The 20,179-nt window shown below is 39.3% G+C and overlaps 1 protein-coding gene across 1 annotated transcript; it reads left to right on the forward strand.

Annotated features, from left to right (window-relative positions):
* The first annotated feature begins 14,541 nt into the window (after nucleotides 1-14,541).
* LOC128054435 (olfactory receptor 4S2-like) lies at nucleotides 14,542-15,480 on the forward strand. The gene has a single exon (XM_052647064.1). It carries the CDS (start codon nucleotides 14,542-14,544, stop codon nucleotides 15,478-15,480), a length of 939 nt encoding a protein of 312 aa, XP_052503024.1.
* The last annotated feature ends 4,699 nt before the right edge of the window (nucleotides 15,481-20,179 follow it).

The following is a 20,179-nucleotide window of genomic DNA, read 5'->3' on the forward strand; positions in this document are numbered from 1 at the left end:
TACAGAAGGAACTCTCAAAGACTAGGAACAAAGCTACCACTTGGGTGATTTCTTAACAGGATGAATGAGGGTGCATGGCATCCCTGGTACAGATTACGCCCTCCTCTTTCCCTTTCACTCCATGATATTTCTACAGAGAACTGTTGTCTACCGTAGATATCCAGAAGGGCCGACATGAGGAAACTGCCAGAGTAGTGTGTGAGTTGACAGGAGGGATAAAGGGGTGCTGAGCGTCAGCCAGGCACATTGCAAGAACATTGCAGGAACATGAAGCTCCAAGCTTTCTTATTGTATCAGCTGACTGCAACATTCCCTTTTTCTAATGTCCCTCTGTCATAGGAAAATTGAAGGTGTTAAGAAATCACACTTATTAGAGGGTAGCAAGTGTTATTTTGTTTAACTTTCCTGAGAACCCTGTGGGGAAGATACTATTATTTTATTGTCCGAACAAAGAGATAATTGAGAGGTTAAGTCTCTCGTCCTCTGGTAAATAGTGGAGCTGGACCATGATGAGGATGCCAAACTCCAACGTCCACACTTCTCACCTCTCTGCTCTACTTCCCCAGGCATCTGCGCTCACATACTGTCTTTGAATACCACTCACCTTCCCCAGGTGGATAGTGAGAACCTTTATAATTAGATATTTGGGTGACCTGTTGATGCCTGGGGGAACTCCCAAATGGCAAAATGTCTACCGCATTTCCAAGCACATAATAGGCTTTCAGCAAATAGCTGCTCAATGAATGAATGGATAATAAATTAATAATGAATTCACAAAGGAATAATGAATGAATGAATATAAAAGGATCAAAAAATAGGATTTATTTGTTAAAGGAACATCTTTCTGGAAATGTTTCTACTAGATGAGCAGTAAACACTGATGGCATGCTGACTTCTTTTCCATAACACAGAATAATTCCTAGGGCTCTCAGAGGGGGTAATTTGGCAATCAGAAAGTTTCTGTTATCTTACGTACTGTGTATGTGTGTGTGTGTGTGTATATGCTCACACATATATGACCCAACATGTAATTTCCTGTGTTCTGACCACCACATTTAAAAGTGCTGTTGATATCTGGAACTGGTAGCATAATATTCAGAAAAGCAAGATACTGCCTTTTGCATTATCAGTTCTCTGCTGAGTGCTAAGTCGCTTCAGTTGTGTCCAACTCTTTGTGACACTATGGACTGTAGCCTACCAGTCATTGTCCATGGGATTCTCCAGGCAAGTATTCTGGGGTGGGTTGCCATGACCTCTTCCAGGGGATCTTTCTGACCCAGGGATTGAACCCACCCATGTCTTTTATGTCTCCTGCATTGGCAGACAGGTTTTCTACCATTAGCACCACCAAAAAGTTTTATTAATAACCTTATAAAATTTGTTTTTCAGACTGTACATGGTTGATATTATCTACAGAATTCACAGGGCTTCTCAGGTGATGCTAGTGGTAAGAACCCACTTCCCAAAGCAGGAGACATAAAAGATAACAGGTTTGATCCCTGGGCCGGGAAAATCCCCTGGAGAAGGAAATATCAACCCACTTCACTATTCTTGCCTGGAGAATCCCATGGACAGAGGATCCTGATGGGCTATAGTACATAGGGTCACAAAGAGTCAGACAAAACTGAAGTGACTTAGCAAGCGTGCATACGCAGAGCTCATGATTCAGATGCCCTGAGCACACTTCTGTGACTTGCCTGAGCTTCTTCAGGTTGCCTCCCTGAGGCTGGATCATAGCACTGTGTTTGTGTGCAGCTTTGGACTGAAGGGCACTGAGTGTGAAGTGCGTGGTTAAAGCCTGGCTGGGCTGCAGGATCCACACTCACACATGAGAGATCTCTTGTACTGGGATTTGGAAACAGAAAATGCAGGCTGGGAACTGAGCACTAAAACTTGCTATATCCATACTGCCATATCTGATGGCTTTAAAATTTGAACCTGGCCTTCCAGTAGTTAGTTATAAGAGTATGGGAACATTATTTTCTATGATAAAATTAAAATTCATTTAAATTTTGTTACCTTGATTCATAGGTTTAAAAAAAATTTTTTTTGTTGGATTATATTTGATTTACAGTGCTGTGTTAGTTTCTGCTGTACAACAAAGTGAATCAGTTATACATATACACTCTCTTCTTTTAGATTTTTTCCCACATAGGTCATTACAGAGTAGAGTTCCCTGTGTTATACATTAGGTCCTTATTAGTTATATGTTTGTATATAGTAGTGTTTATATGTCAATCCCAACCTCTCAATTAAATCTCCCCTCTCTCCCAGTCTGCTGCTGCTGTTAAGTCAGGTCAGTCGTGTCCAACTCTGTGCGACCCCATAGACAGCAGACCACCAGGCTCCCCCATCCCTGAAATTCTCAAGGCAAGGACACTGGAGTGGGTTGCCATTTCCTTCTCCAATGCATGAAAGTGAAAAGTGAAAGTGAAGTCGCTCAGTCGTGTCCGACCCTCAGCGATCCCATGGACTATAGCCCATCAGGCTCCTCCATCCATGGGATTCTCCAGGCAAGAGTACTGGAGTGGGGTGCCATTGCCTTCTCCGCTCTCCCAGTCTATCCCCTCCTTTATTCCCTTGAAATGATATTTATTTTCTGTAACTCTTTTTCTATTTTGTAGATAAATTCATTTGTACCTGTTGTTTTAGATTTCACAAATAACCAATATAATATGATATTTGTCTTTCTCTGTCTTATTTCACTCAGTATAGCTTTCAGACATGGTACATGGGTTCTATTTGTACTCTTGCTTTGAGTTCCACAGATATTTGAGGTGGGTCTGCCCCTTCTTTCAAGCTCTTGGAGTCTTTTGGGGGTACTGAAAGAAGTGAAAGGAGACAAAGACAAGTCTGATTCGTGAAGTCACGGGAGGATTATTGACTTCACATTTCCAGAACACGTGGGAGCTAAGACTGCACATTTATGGCCTAGCTCTAAACACCTTGTGAATGAGTCACTAATAGTAAGAACAAAGTAAGGAAGCCAATAACAGGAAGAGCAGGGTTTTATTTGTTGTTGTAGGGTTAGTGGTCCAAAATAGTAATACTGAGTACCCTCCTTCCCTTTATCTTGTGCCAACTTTGAGCAAATTGTGCACAACTATATGGGAATGATTTGGATTTTAACTAGCTATTTACCAAGTCATCTTCAATATAATTTTACAGAGTCACTTATTTGGGATTTTTAGAAATAGAAGCTTTTTTAGGGTCAAATTATCCCCTCTTAGAGCCCTAGAAATTGTTCAGTGTTATGGAAAAGAAGTCAGTGTGCTGTCACAGTGTTTATTCCTCATCTAGAGAAAACATTTCCAGGCAGATGTTCCTCTAATAAATAAATCCTATTTTTGGATCCCTTTATATTCATTCATTCATTATTCCTTTGTGAATTCATTATTAATTTATTATCCATTCACTGAGTGAGCAGCTATTTGCTGAAAGCCTATTCAGTTCAGTTCAGTTCAGTTGCTCAGTCGTGTCTGACTCTTTGCGACGCCATGAATCGCAGCACACCAGGCCTCCCTGTCCATCACCATCTCCCGAAGTTCACTCAGACTCACGTCCATCAAGTCCGTGATGTCATCCAGCCATCTCATCCTCTGTCGTCCCCTTCTCCTCCTGCCCTCAATCTTTCCCAGCATCAGAGTCTTTTCCAATGAGTCAAATCTTTGCATGAGGTGTCCAAATTACTGGAGCTTCAGCTTTAGCATCATTCCTTCCAAAGAAATCCCAGGGCTGATCTCCTTCAGAATGGACTGGTTGGATCTCCTTGCAGTCCAAGGGACCCTCAAGAGTCTTCTCCAACACCACCGTTCAAACGCATCAATTCTTCAGCACTCAGCCTTCTTCACAGTCCAACTCTCACATCCATACATGACCACGGGAAAAACCATAGCCTTGACTAGACGGACCTTAGTTGGCAAAGTAATGTCTCTGCTTTTGAATATGCTATCTAGGTTGGTCATAACTTTTCTTCCAAGGAGTAAGTGTCTTTTAATTTCATGGCTGCAGTCCCCATCTGCAGTGATTTTGGAGCCCCCCAAAATGAAGTCTGACACCGTTTCTACTGTTTCCCCATCTATTTCCCATGAAGTGATGGGACCAGATGCCATGATCTTCATTTTCTGAATGTTGAGCTTTAAGCCAACTTTTTCACTCTCCTCTTTCACTTTCATCAAGAGGTTTTTTAGCTCCTCTTCACTTTCTGCCATAAGGGTGGTGTCATCTGCATATCTGAAGTTATTGATATTTCTCCCAGCAATCTTGATTCCAGCTTGTGTTTCTTCCAGTCCAGTGTTTCTCATGATATACTCTGCATATAAGTTAAATGAGCAGGGTGACAATATACAGCCTTGATGTACTCCTTTTCCCATTTGGAACCTGTCTGTTGTTCCATGTCCAGTTCTAACTGTTGCTTCCTGACCTGCATACAGATTTCTTAAGAGGAAGGTTAAGTGGTCTGGTATTCCCATCTCTTTCAGAATGTTCTACAGTTTATTGTGATCCACACAGTCAAAGGCTTTGGCATAGTCAATAAAGCAGAACTAGATGTTTTTCTGGAACTCTCTTGCTTTTTCCATGATCCAGCGGATGTTGGCAATTTGATTTCTGGTTCCTCTGCCTTTTCTAAAACCAGCTTGAACATCAGGAAGTTCACGGTTCATGTATTGCTGAAGTCTAGCTTGGAGAATTTTGAGCATTACTATACTAGCATGAGGGATGAGTGCAATTGTGTGGTAGTTTGAGCATTCTTTGGCATTGCCTTTCTTTGGAATTGGAATGAAAACTGACCTTTTCCAGTCCTGTGGCCACTGCTGAGTTTTCCAAATTTGCTGGCATATTGAGTGCAGCACTTTCACAGCATCATCTTTCAAGATTTGAAACAGCTCAACTGGAATTCCGTCACCTCCACTAGCTTTGTTCGTAGTGATGCTTTCCAAGGCCCACTTGACTTCACATTCCAAGATGTCTGGCTCTAGATGAGTGATCACACCATCATGATTATCTGGGTCGTGAAGATCTTTTTTGTACAGTTCTTCCGTGTATTCTTGCCACCTCTTCTTAATATCTTCTGCTTCTGTTAGGTCCAGACCATTTCTGTCCTTTATCGAGCCCATCTTTGCATGAAATGTTCCCTTGGTATCTCTAATTTTCTTAAAGAGATCTCTAGTCTTTCCCATTCTGTTGTTTTCCTCTATTTCTTTACATCTTTGATCGCTGAAGAAGGCTTTCTTATCTCTTCTTGCTATTCTTTGGAACTCTGCATTCAGATGCTTATATATTTCCTTTTCTCCTTTGTTTTTTGTCTCTCTTCTTTTTACAGCTATTTGTAAGGCCTCCGCAGACAGCCATTTTGCTTTTTTGCATTTCTTTTCCATGGAGATGGTCTTGATCCCTGTCTCCTGTACAATGTCATGAACCTCATCCCATAGTTCATCAGACACTCTGTCTATCAGATCTAGGCCCTTAAATCTATTTTTCACTTCCACTGTATAATCATAAGGGATTTGATTTAGGTCATACCTGAATGGTCTAGCGGTTTTCCCTACTTTCTTCAATTTGAGTCTAAATTTGGTAATAAGAAGTTCATGATCTGAGTCACAGTCAGCTCATGGTCTTGTTTTTGTTGACTGTATAGAGCTTCTCCATTTGGCTGGAAAGAATATAATCAATCTGATTTCGGTGTTGACTATCTGGTGATGTCCATGTGTAGAGTCTTCTCTTGTGTTGTTGGAAGAGGGTGTTTGCTATGACCAGTGCATTTTCCTGACAAAATTCTATTAGTCTTCGCCCTGCTTCATTCCGCATTCAAAGGCCAAATTTGCCTGTTACTCCAGGTGTTTCTTGACTTCCTACTTTTGCATTCCAGTCTCCTATAATGAAAAGGACATCTTTTTTGGGTGTTAGTTCTAAAAGGTCTTGTAGGTCTTTATAGAACCGTTCAACTTCAGCTTCTTCAGCATTACTGGTTGGGACATAGACTTGGATAATTGTGATATTGAATGGTTTGCCTTGGAGACAAACAGAAATCATTCTGTCGTTTTTGAGATTGCATCCAAGTACTGCATTTCGGACTCTTTTGCTGACCATGGTGGCTACTCCATTTCCTCTGAGGGATTCCTGCCTGCAGTAGTAGATATAATGGTCCTCTGAGTTAAATTCACCCATTCCAGTCCATTTTAGTTTGCTGATTCCTAGAATGTTGACGTTCACCCTTGCCATCTCTTGTTTGACCACTTCCAATTTGCCTTGATTCATGAACCTGACATTCCAGGTTCCTATGCAATATTGCTCTTACAGCATTGGATCTTGCTTCTATCACCAGTCACATCCACAGCTGGGTATTGTTTTTGCTTTGGCTGCATCCCTTCATTCTTTCTGTAGTTATTTCTCCACTGATCTCCAGTAGCGTGTTGGGCACGTACTGTCCTGGGGAGTTCCTCTTTTGGTATCCTATCATTTTGCCTTTTCATATTGTTCATGGGGTTCTCAAGGCAAGAATACTGAAGTGGTTTGCCATTCCCTTCTCCAGCGGACCACATATGTGCTTGGAAATGTGGTGGACATTTTGCCATTTGGGGGTTCCCCCAAGCATCAACAGGTCACCCAGATATCTAAATATAAAGGTTCTCACTATCCACCAGGAGGAGGTGAATAGTATTTGAAAACAATATGTGAGTCCAGATGGCTGGGGGAGTAGAGCAGAGATGTGAGGAGTGTGGACGCTGGAGTTTGACATTCTTGTCATGGTCTAGCTCCACCACTTACCAGAGGACAAGTTTCTTAACCTCTCAATATCTCTTTGTTCAATGAGGAAAATAATAGTATCTGCCCCACAAGGGTCTCAGGAAACTGAAACAAAATAATAACAAAAAATAAGACTTGTAAACCTCTAAAAAGTGTGTCTACAGGTGGTTAGAACTTACTAAATACTGACTGGTTATATTAAAATTATTGCTAACGGTTCTGTTCAATGGGAAATAAAAGCTGAGAGAAGATTGTACAATTTTTTGATCCTAGAGAATCAGAGGAAACAAAGAGGAAGTAGAGATTTTAATCCTAGACCCCTGCCACATGACAATAAAACTCCTGATAACTCCTTCATTCATACTGCAACTAGCCTTGACATAGGAAATTTCATGTTAGGTGATATATGTTTCCTCATAATTAGGTAAAAATAATCACATTTGGAATATCAAAAAATGTTTTGTACTTTCAAGGCTTTTATACCGTCTTTGAAAAATCTACGTATTTTGTTAAAATTTCACAGCAGTTTCAAATTTACAGAATAGTTGCAAAGACAGTGCAGACAGTTTCTGTATACTTCACATTATTTCCTCTGTTATTAACTTCTTGCATTACTTCTTGTACATTTGTCACAACGAATCAACCAATACTGCTACATTAACTAAATACCCCTTTATTGATACTCTCGCCCCATCACAGAACAATCAACTGTTGCCAGCAACAACAACAGACACTTTTTTTAGGCTGCAACCAACATTAAGTCCTTTTTGCCTCAGAAAAATCACTAGCCAAGGTGCATTTTCATCTTATTTGGGTTATTATATCTTTCATGGTATATGGTGGGACCATTCAAACACACAGAACTTTAGCCTCAACCTGAAAGTTCACACTGTAATTCACTGAGTAAATTTTATACTCGAATTTAGAGGCGTAATCCTCAACTTGAGTCAAACCTCCCTGACCTAAATCCCTAAGAAATTGGTTCATATACTAATAGGACTGAAGCACTGTCTTCATAGTGCTGTTAAATTAAACATTTTGCTTATCTTCTAGAACTTTAGCAAATTTTAAAATGAAGTAAAATATTCTTTCAGTCGTCTAAGCAAATATTTATTGTTGAGAAAGGGTCTAATACATTGATACTGAGAATCACCTTCTCCCTTCTCTTGCCCCGATTTTGAGTAAATTATGTAAAACTGTGGAAATGGCCTGAGTACTCATTACCTAGTTGTTTATCAAGTAGCCTTCAATATACTTTTATAAGGAGAGGTTTAGCGGTCATTACACTTGTACTTTTTCTGTCCAGCTGCTACCCAATCACTGGCCCCACAATTCCCTCAGGGTTGTGATAAGGCATAAATATTGCTGATGGTTTCTTTCTTTTGGCAGACAGGAATATAGAAAGAAGTTCTTGCAGACCAAGAAGCTATGGCATGGTTTTAAACTCATGAAGTTCTATCTTTGAGAAAGGAAGGGCGAAAGATAGAGAAAGAAAGGGAGAAAGACAGAGAAAGAGAGCGAGAAGAAAAAACAGACGATCAAACTCAGGACTTTATCTTAGGCTGCAGGGTAACCCTTTCTGTGAAATGTGGCACATATGTAAGAGAAGCATCACTATACAGATCTCAGTTTTTTAGTGTGAATTTCTGGATATACGTCGCATTTCTATCTCAGAAAATTTTATTGATCCAAGAAGATCTCAGGTTGTGCAAATCCATGTCGCGGGACCACACTCAGGAAGACAGCCAGAGTAAGTTTTTACCTGCAATGCCAGGTTAACAACTGATGAAAGAGACAGAGGTAATGTTATTGATGTAAATCATATTCACTCATAAAGGGAAATCTTAAATTCTTGATCCACTTTGCAATTTTTGTTCTGGTAATACTGTTAATTGAGGAAGAAGTTTATTACAGTTTAAAGTGTCTATCCTATTATTCAATTGGAGTTTAGTCCTAGTTTTGCCACTTATAGTGGAACCTCAATTATTCAGTTTCCTCTCTGCGTTTCATTTGTTTCATCAGTGGTTAAAGAAGTGGAATAAAGCAAGTCAAGCGGTCTCTCATATTCTTTTTACTTCTTTGCAACCCCATGGACTGCAGCACTCCAGGCTTCCCTGTCCTTCACCATCTTTATATTAAATTTGAGATTTTATATAAATCTACAAGGTTTTGAAAAAGTCTTTTAAAGGTATTCCTTTAAAATGAATGGTTTTATGTCAAGAATAGGTTTTTATTCATCTTTTAATGTTCACAACACAGTACCAGATACAGAGAAAATGCTCAATAAATAATTACTAAGTGCTGGTTTAGTTGGTAAGTCGTGTCCGACTTTTGCGACCCCATAGACTGTAGCCTGCCAGGCTCCTCTGTCCATGGGATTCTCCAGGCAAGAATAATGGAGTAGGTTGCCATTTCCTTTTCCAGGGGATCTTCCTGACCCAGGAATTGAACCCAGGTCTCCTGCATTATGGGAAAATTCTTTACCATCTGAGACTGAGCAATTACTAACTGAAAGGACAAATAAATATTTGTGCTCTGTGAACTATAGGAATATGTGTATAGTCTGCATTGTGTTACATTAACTCATTTGCAGATTTTTCAACTCTACTTTTGTTTAGACATTCTTGTATAAGGAAAGAGTTTGCTGTGTGATGGAGCTTACTGTTAGGAAAAAAAGGTCCAAAATGTTTGGTCTCTATTATTTGTAAATTGCTCACAGGAGAAACTAAGGCTGAGCCTTTTCTCTCAGAAATTCTAGGGAGCTGCAATCTTGCTATTTGTTCTATTTGAAATAATTTAGGTAGGTCAGTGGAATAGTAGCAATGCTGTTTCTTTAGCAGCATAGATTCCATTATACCTATATCTAGTATATATTCTTTGGCATCTTTGTGGAGAGGCCAAATTCGACCTAGTCTGATTCTAATGCTCCTGAAAAGGTTGGCTTTGCACCAGTCTCATACTGATGCTCCTGAAAGTCCATCACAAAAATGATCTTGACTTAGATTTGCAAATCACATTGTTTCTATATCTGTTAACTGACTTGATCCTCAGCATTAGTGGCATTATTCTCTCACAGAGGAGGACTGAAGTTAATAGAAGTGAGGAAAATCTTAAATCACACAGCCTGTAAGAAGCAGAGCTATGAGTCAAGCCCAGTTTTTCGATCTCTGTGCTCTTTCCCCTAACGAAGATAGTAGAAAGCCTCTTGAGCCTTAGACTTGGATTAATTTCGTGGGCTACTGAGGTAGATTCAAAATATAGTTGAGATAGCCACTATTTAGGAAAAATAAAACAGCTGTATAAGTATCCTTGGGTATCCTTGCTTGATTCCTAAAAAAAGCCTTGCAAGGACATAAACTACATTGTTCTTTTTTGTTCAGTTGCTCAGTAGTGTCCAGCTCTTTGTGACCCCATGGACTGCAGCACACCAGGATTCCTTCGCCATCTCCCGGAGTTTGTTCAAACTCCTATCAATTGAATCGATGACGCCATCAAACCATTTCATTCTCTGTCATTTTCTCCTCCTGACTTCAATCTTTCCCAGTATCAGGGCCTTTTCTAATGATTTGGCTATTCGTATCAGGTAGCCAAAGTATTAGAGTTTCAACTTCAGCATCAGTCTTCCCAATGAATATTCAGGATTGATTTCCTTTAGGATTGACCAGTTTGATCTCTTTGCTGTCCAAGGCACTCTCAAGAGTCTTCTCCAACACCACAGTTCAAAAACATCTATTTTCTTCAGCACTCAGCCTTCTTTATGGTCCAAGTCTCACGTCCATACATGACGACTGGAAAAACATTGTTCTTATTTTAGCTAAAAATGTATTTGAAAGGTTTGTTGCCAGAAGTGGATGTATTTTCTAAGATTTTGACAAGCTTGGAAATGCATATAAATGGGAATTAGGAAATGGACATGATGAGAAGTTTAGTGTCCTAAGTTGGCTGCTATACAGGCTTCCCTTCCTCCAGTCACAGCTAATGCTAGGTAATGCTAATTATATATTCACTTAACACTATGCCATGTACCTAAGTGCTTTATATGGAACACATATGTAATGTTCACAATACTTATGAGGTATATATTAATCTTATCCACCTTTTGCATTTGAAAAAACAGGCAAAGGGAGTTAAGTAACTTTCCTAAAGTCATAGTGCCAGCCAGAATTGTAGTAGAGGTAGAATTTGAATCTAGGAAAACTGGGTTTCAGCCCTCTTTTAACAAGTGATCTTTAACACCTCCTGTTCCTGCTGTCCTCCTATCCTGGGAATCTTTATTTCTAATCCCCCAAGTCATCCAAAATAAATTCCAACACTTCAACTCAACTCACAGGGCTCTTTTGTGACATGAAAAACTCTTCCTTTTCATCCTCATTTCCTGACACTTCCATCCATGGATTCTGTGCTGAATCACATAAAACTTGTTGACATTTCCCATAGAGGATGCTATGATGATTTGCATCCTATATTTACATCATATATCCTATTCACTATTCGCTTCCTGCCTTGTCCACTTTTCTATGCCCACACCCTGCAGGGTCATCTTCAGGGAAGCTCTAATTCACATTCCAAAATTCACTCACTGATAACCTTGTGTGGAAAGGTGTTCCTGACTCTCCTGGACTTCTTTACCCTTATCTCAGAGAACTGTGATTGTAACTTTTCGAGTGAACCTCCTCTATTTGATTCTCAGTTCATGGCATATAAAATGGTATCTAGATTAATGATCAATACCACATCACTTGCTATTGCATTCTCATTGTAAATTAAATTTGAGCAAAATTGGACAGAAACTATATATGTTGCAATGATCTTGCCAGATGCAACAGTAGTCTTTCTCTCCAAATACTATAGATAATTAAAAAGTAAATAAACCTTTCATGATTATCAGAAAAGGGATACAGTATTTTGACTATGCAGAAGGTTTAAGACTTTCCAATGAGAAAGAAGATATGGTGATTTTGATGCCATCAGCCCCAGAAGCATGAATATTGGTTTAAAAAATTGAGTTCCCATTTCCTAGGTTCAAGTAGTAATGCCAGTCATAAGCTCCATGACCTTGGGCAAGTTATTTCCTCTCTTTGTTATTCAGTTTCCTCATCTCTAAAGTGTGAATAATGATGATAGCCTATCTTATAAGATTTGTATGAGAGTTAAATGTGAGCAATAACTGGCACATAGTAAGTATAATATAAGTGTTTTCTCTTATTATCTAAATATTTTTCAATCCTTATGATCTTACCAGCTGGTGATAACCGAGGACAGGTTGACTTTACTGTTACAGTGTCATAGAGTATTTGAAGATTTAAGGACACAGAGTATATCTTCCTATCAGTGGATTTTACACCATAAGAGGGCAATTGTTTTTTAAATACAATTGTTTTTTCATGAGTTTATCTTTCTCTGATCTATTTATGATCTATCTGTCCATCTATATCTATAATCATCAATCATTATCAATTATCTATCATCTTTTTATTTATTATTGTCTTTCATCACTTATTTAAGAGCTTGTGTATTTTGTGGGTTCTAGGGTCAGAATAAAACAATTGAAATATCAGCCCCTTCTGCTCAGTGGTAAAGAATCCACCTGCAATGCAGGAGACTTGGGCTCGATCCTTGGGTCAGGAAGATCCCTTGGAGGAGTGCATGGCAGCCCACTCCAGTATTCTTGCCTGGAAAACTCCATGGACAGAGGAGCCTGGAGGGCTACAATTCATGGGGTCACAAAGAGTTGGACACAACTGAGCACACACACGTTGTGAGGATAGAATGAGGTAACATAAGATAGTCGTTTAGCATACAATCCTGCACATAGAAAAGTGCTTACCAGTTCGTAGTAACCATGACTAATAGTATTTCTACAGTGAAAATGAGCAGACATTATGGTTTGTTGTCTCAGGAATAAAGTTAGATATGAATTTTAATATTGTCTCTTAGCTGTCCATATAGCTTTTATATAATCACTGACTAGATCAAATCACAAATCTACTTACTAGAGAGATTTCACTTCATAGAATCAAATCATAAAATAAAGCATTTCATACTTACAAAAATGCTATATAGATGATCTCGTTTTAATTCTATTACAGCTTTGTGAGGCCAAAACTTTATCATCCATCTTTTATAGATGAGAAAACCAATATTCAGAGAAAGTAAGTAGATTCACCCAAAGTTAACAGTAGGTGAGGGTACTTAAACTTAAATCACTCAGCTATGGGCAGTGCTCTTTCCACTGTCCACGAAGAAAAGAAGTTTGATTCAGAGAAAACATTTGCATAATTCAAAGAAGCCATTTTAATTCTGAGGACCTTTAAATTTTGTCTCTTGATCCATCTCTTTCAAGAATTCATCTCTGATTATTTCATCCAGTACTTTTTCTGTATGCCTTAAGCACTTCTGTATGTAACTTGTAAAACAATTTATACAAATGTAAAATACAGTTACTACTATTATCTGTATGGGACATTTTATTCCTAATTCTTAACTATAATTGCGAGGACAAAGAGTTATCTTGGGCTTTTCAAGGCAAAAATATTAAGGATGATAAAAGTTTCAGTAATTAAAAAAATTTTCAACTCTTTAGCACAAAACGTGTATGCTAGTCATTCAGTCGTGTGTGACTCTTTTCACCCCATAGACTGTAGCCCGCCAGGCTCCTCTGTCTATGGAATTCTCCAAGCAAGAATACTGGAGTGGGTAGCCATTCCCTTCTCCAGGGGCTCTTCCTGATCCAGGAATTGAATCCAGGTCTCCTGCATTGTAGGCGGATTCTTTACCATCTGAGCCACCACATAGGACAAAGTATTTTCCTATGTAAAATACTTTGGATTGGATTGTATTCTATCCAATACATAGGACAAAGTATTTCCCTGTATAGTTTGATGCATTCCTTACTGGCAAGTGAAGCTGAACTTCTTTATGCAGGTCTAAGATTAGGACTCAAACACTTCCAATGTAAATTTACAAGCATAGGTTGTTGGTGAGCCAGGGAGTCAATGTATATGTTTTTCTCAGTCACTAAAAATAACTTAATTTTTAATTGCACTGAAACTTCCAACCTAATTTAGAAACTAGAAACGGAGTCATTCTCACTTGATTAAATAGAATATTATTCTTTTAAAGTTGATCTGTATATATCAAATTAAAAGGTTCATTTAAGAATTTTAGACATCAAATCTAAAATGCTAACTCCTTGCTTGTATCTTTAGCCTTAAAAATTAATTTATCCATTTAATACTTAAAGTGTTTAAGTATTCTGAATTTCTGATGTCGGGGTGAGCAGTGTGAGATCAGAGAGAGACTGAGAGAGGGACAAGATGATTATGAAAGAAAACAATTGGGATAAAGGAACTGTAGGTCTAAGCATAATAGAAAATCAAATGGGAGTCGATAATGTGGTAAGACAATTAATGATGAAAAAATATCCATGAGCTATACTCAAGAAATATAAATATTTTCCTCTGCTATATTTAACATCACTTGGTGGCTCAGATGGTAAAGCGTCTGTCTACAATGCGGGAGACCTGGGTTCGATCCCTGGGTCGGGAAGATCCCCTGGAGAAGGAAATGGCAATCCACTCCAGTACTATTGCCTGGAAAATCCCATGGACAAAGGAGCCTGGTAGGCTACAGTCCATGGGGTCACAAAGAGTCAGACATGACTGAGCGACTTCACTTTCACTTTCAAATGTTTTCAGAAGGCTGTTCCTGTTAGGCTTTACTTGCTTACAATAGTTTATAACATTTATTTCTACAGAGAACCACAGTCACTCAACCAGTTCTGCCTGGATCTCCATGGAAGTAGTCAACAATGTTACCGAGTTTATATTTTTAGGACTTTCCCAAGATCCTGGAATGCAACTGATACTCTTTGCTCTATTCCTCCTCTTCTACATGGTGATCCTGGGGGGAAACCTGCTCATTTTGCTCATGGTTTTTTCTGATCCTTGGCTTCACACACCCATGTATTTCTTCCTTAGTAACTTGTCCTTTGTGGACATTGCCTATTCCTCAGCGACAGCACCCAAGATGATTGCAGACTTTGTTTCTGAGAAAAAGATTATTTCCTACTGGGGCTGTGTAACTCAGATGTTTACCTTCCACTTTTTTGGCTGTGCTGAGATTTTTGTTTTGACTGTCATGGCTTTTGACCGTTATGCTGCCATCTGCCAACCGCTCCATTATACCACCATCATGAGTACCACTGCTTGCACCGTGCTGGCATCACTGTCCTGGCTGGGAGCCCTGGCTCACTCCTTTGTTCAGACCCTCCTGACCTTTCAGTTACCCTTCTGCAGCTCTCAGATCATTGACCACTACTTTTGCGATGTCCACCCCGTTCTAAAACTTGCCTGTGCTGACACAACCCTAGTAAACATGTTGGTGATTGCCAATAGTGGTCTCATCTCCCTGGGGTGTTTCCTCATTCTTCTGGCCTCGTACACAGTCATTTTATTTAGTCTTCGGAAGCGGTCTGCTGAGGGCCGGCGCAAGGCTCTCTCTACCTGTGGATCTCACTTCACTGTAGTAACTTTCTTCTTTGTCCCTTGTATCTTCATTTACCTCCGTCCATCCACCACTTTCCCACTGGATAAGGCTGTGTCTGTGTTCTATACTACCATCACCCCAATGCTAAATCCACTCATCTATACTCTGAGGAACAAGGATGTAAAGAATGCCATGAATCGGGTGTGGAATCACAAAGTCTCCTTGAACAAAAAGCAGAAGGCATAGTTTGTTAGAATTACAAAATCAGAATTAGTTGATACCTTCCAAGGCCCTTAACTTATTAATAATTTTAAGGAATAGTCTCTAACATTCGACTATGTCATAGTTCTCTTTTAAAAGGGAATAATTTGAGGCTATTTCATCTTTCTGCTTCTAGGTGAGCAAAACTTAAACCTTTCCATACTGGCTGGGCTTATCCTCGCTTATTTCTAGAGTGTAAGAGTAAATACTTCTGCTCATACCTCATTTACGTACTTTAGATCCCTTCAATTCAAATCCAACACTCTTAAGATATAATTCAATAGTTTAGAATGGAGTTACAAGAAAAAGGTGTCTCTGAGGAATTGGATAATTTCTCCTTAAAATAGTCCATCTTCCAAGGAGCTGCCTTCTTCATCCCTCTTTCTCTCCCTCCTTCTTCCCTGCTGTTTTTCCTTCCCTCCAGCCTTCCTTTATCTGACCCTCCTTTGTTTCCCAAAATCAGGCAGTAAACCTCCCATGTGGAGGTAGGACAACCTTATTGCCAGAGATGGGGAATCCAGGTGAGAAACCTGTGTAAACAAACCTGATTAATTGACTATCCCAAGTCCAGACTAAATTTAGATATTTCACTAACTAAACACCCAGATCCTATATATATATTTTTTGTCCTGTTAATTCCTCATGAATGTATTTCTTTGTTCAAAAAATATAAAGGCTGCTGGCCTTGGCCACTTTTTTAGGTCCCATATCTATGAGTCCTCCATGTGCATGAATTAAATGTTTCTTTTTCTCCTGTTAATGTGTCTTGTGTCATTTTTATTATTAGTCCAGCCACAAGAATTTAAGACAGGTAGAAGGGTAAAGGGGGAAATATCCCCCTTTCTGACAATTTGTCATTGAGTTGCTAAGTCATGTCAGACTCTTTGCAACCCCATGGGCTGTCCCTGACAATATTTAGGATTAGATTTAACTATGAAAGATCTGTACACTGCAAAGTGTATGACATTTATGAAAGATATGGAAGAATATACAATTAAATGGAAAAATAATTCCATATTCACAGATCAGAAGACTAAAATGTCTTTAACGTATTGTTAAGATGTCCATATTACCCAAAGTGATCTACAGATTCAACACAATCCCTACAAAATTCCAGTGGTATTATTTTTTTTTTTTACAGAAATAGAAAACACAAGTCTAAAATTCTTTTGGAATCATAAGAGAGAGTGAATAGTTTAAAAATCTCCAGAAAGAATAAACTGGCAGCCTCATACTTCCTGATTGCAAACTATATACAAAACTATGATAATCAAAACAATATGATATTGATACAAAAACAGAAACAGATCAATGGAATAGAACAGAAAGCCCAGAAACAAACTCATGTATATCTGAGTAACTGATTTTTGAAAAAGCACCAAGAATATACAATGAAAAAAGAATAGTGTCCTCAGTAAATGGTGCTGGGAAAACCTGGATAATCCACATTCAAAGGAATGAAACTGGGCCCCGATTTTATAAAACTTAAGAGTTTAGTATTTAAGCTCTTAGGTGAAACTACCAATGGTGCACTGTATTGTCAGTATTAGGGGTTCTGGAGTCAAGGGGAATTACACTTTTAGTTGTGAAATTGTGGTTTAATGGAAGATATACATTTGGTCTTTGTCTTCACTTCTGACACAGAGCTCCTAAAACCCTTGGAATTTCCTGGTAATGAAAGGTATAAAAGTGTTTTTGTTATGCTAATGAAATATGATGACATAACATTTAATGAGCTGACTTTTGGAAAGCACCCAATGACAGGATCGGGCTGATTGCCAGGAGAACCAACCTTGTGATGAAAGGGTTGGAACTTTAATGTCCTACTCGTTGGCCTCGGATAGGGGAGAGGTCTGGAGGCTGACTCAATCAACAATGGTCAATTATTTAATAAATCATGACTATATAATGTAGCCTCCATAAAAGCCCAAAAGGATTAGGTTCAGAGAGCTTATAGGTTGGTGAACATGCAGCGGTGCTGGAAGAGGGGCTCTCTGTAGCGGGCATGAAAACTCTGCTCCCTTTCCCCGCTAGCCTATCATAAGTATCTCTTCCATCTGGTTGCTCGTAAGTTATAACTTTTGTAATAAACCATAAACCAGTGTCAGTAAAGTCAGTTTTTTTGGGTACTGTGAGTCACTCCAGCAAATTAACTGAAACCAGGGAGGGGGTCATGGGAAACTTTAATTTATTGCTGGTTGGTCAGAAGCACAGGTTACACTCAACTGACATCTGAGCTGCGTGTGTGTGGGAAGATCAGCCTTGTTAAGGTAAAACCCTTAACCTGTGGGATATGCTTTCTCAGGGTAAATAGTGTCTGAACTGAGTTAAATTGTAGGGACACTCAGCCGGTATTCAGAGCACTGTGTATTGAATGTGTAGGGGTGAACTTCCTCCACACACAAATATCAGAATTTGGTGATCAGGACAGCAAAAGAGTAATGCTGTATGTTGTCACCTTCCTTCCAATTAGATTTTATGTCCTTGAATAATTAAATCAGGTGCGTATGCATGCTCAGTTGTGTCCAACTCTTTGTGACCCCACAGACTGTAAGTGGCCATTCTCCTCTGTCCTTGGAATTTTTCAGGCAAGAATACTGGAGTGGGTTGCCATTTCCTACTCCAGGGGATTTTCCTGACCCAGGAATTGAACCCTCAGGCTCCTGCATCTCCAACTTTGTGGGGAGATTCTTTTACAGCTGAGCCACCAGGGAAGCCTAATAAAATAAGGAGCATAAGCTAAACCTCAGTGTATGTATGTATGGTGTGTCTATTTTAAGCTTTCAGTTCAGTTCAGTTCATTTCAGTCGCTCAGTTGTGTCTGACTCTTGTGACCCCAAGAATTGCAGCACGCCAGGCCTCCCTGTCCATCACCATCTCCCGGAGTTCACTCAAACTCACGTCCATTGAGTCGGTGATGCCATCCAGCCATCTCATCCTCTGTCGTCCCTTTCTCCTCCTGCCCCCAATCCCTCCCAGCATCAGAGTCTTTTCCAATAAGTCAACTCTTCGCATGAGGTGGCCAAAGTACTAGAGTTTCAGATTTGCATCATTCCTTCCAAAGAATACTGAGGGCTGATCTCCTTCAGAATGGACTGGTTGGATCTCCTTGCAGTCCAAGGGACCCTCAAGAGTCTTCTCCAACACCACAGTTCAAAAGCATCAATTCTTCAGCACTCAACTTTCTTCACAGTCCAACTCTCACATCCATACATGACCACTGGAAAAACCATAGCCTTGACTAGATGAACCTTTGTTGGCAAAGTAATGTCTCTGCTTTTCAATATGCTATCTAGGTTGGTCATAATTTTCCTCCCAAGGAATAAGGGTCTTTTAATTTCATGACTGCAATCACCACCTGCAGTGATTTTGGAGCCCCAAAATATAAAGTCTGACACTGTTTCTACTGTTTCCCCATCTATTTCCCATGAAGTGATGGGACCAGATGCCATGATCTTCGTTTTCTGAGTGTTGAGATTTAAGCCAGCTTTTTCACTCACCTCTTCCACTTTCATCAAGAGGCATTTTAGTTCCTCTTCACTTTCTGCCATAAGGGTGGTGTCATCTGCATATCTGAGGTGATTGATATTTCTCCCGGCAATCTTGATTCCAGTTTGTGCTTCTTCCAGTCCAGAGTTTCTCATGATATACTCTGCATAGAAGTTAAATAAGCAGGGTGACAATATACAGCCTTGACGTACTCCTTTTCCTATTTGGAACCAGTCTGTTGTTCCATGTCCAGTTCTAACTGTTGCTTCCTGACCTGCATACAGATTTCTTAAGAGGCAGGTCAGGTGGTCTGGTAGTCCCACCTCTTTCAGAATTTTCCACAGTTTATTGTGATCCACACAGTCAAAGGCTTTGGCATAGTCAATAAAGCAGAAATAGATGTTTTTCTGGAACTCTCTTGATTTTTCCATGAGCCAGTGGATGTTGGCAATTTGATTTCTGGTTCCTCTGCCTTTTCTAAAACCAGCTTGAACATCTGGAAGTTCACGGTTCAAGTATTGCTGAAGCCTGGCTTGGAGAATTTTGAGCATTACTTTACTAGTAGCCTACCTGAAATATTGGTAGTTTCTCAACACATTTTTTAAAATTTGAGTTTGTCTTTTGTTTAGTGTTTTAAAGTACTTCTGTAACTTAATCAAATATAACTCTTTTTAAATTTGTGTAGATATAAGCTATAAAGGGCTTCTCGTGTGACTCAGCAGTAAAGAATCTGCCTGCAATGCAGGAGCCTCAGGTTCCATCTCTGGGTGGGGAAGATTACCTGGAGGAGGGCATGGCAGCCTACTCCATTATTTTTGCCTGGAGAATTCCATGGACAGAGAAACCTGGTGGGCTACAATCCATAGGGTCACAGAGTTGGACAAGACTAAAGCAACTGAGCAGGGATACATAAGGCACAAAATCTAATTTTACTTTTTCAAAAGTGGTCAGCAAGTTGTTTCAACACAACTTATTAAATTATTTGTTATCTCCAACTTAATTTGAGGCCAAAATCTATTGTGCTGACTACTGAATTTTATTATTTCTTAGGTAGATTACTGTATTTATTCATTTAATAGTTCTTTCTACTTGGGTGACAATGCCCCATGATAGTTTATTTTTGACATTACAAAATATCTTGATTTTTTAGTATATTTCTTTTCAGATTTAAAGTTTGGAATAATTCTTTTAGTAT

Source organism: Budorcas taxicolor, chromosome 10 (assembly GCF_023091745.1).
Source record: "Budorcas taxicolor isolate Tak-1 chromosome 10, Takin1.1, whole genome shotgun sequence".
Taxonomy (NCBI): domain Eukaryota; kingdom Metazoa; phylum Chordata; class Mammalia; order Artiodactyla; family Bovidae; genus Budorcas; species Budorcas taxicolor.

What these genes read in the sequence shown, in the direction of transcription:
- LOC128054435 (XM_052647064.1), top strand. Translation starts at nt 14,542, where the DNA reads ATGGAAGTAGTCAACAATGTTACCGAGTTTATATTTTTAGGACTTTCC.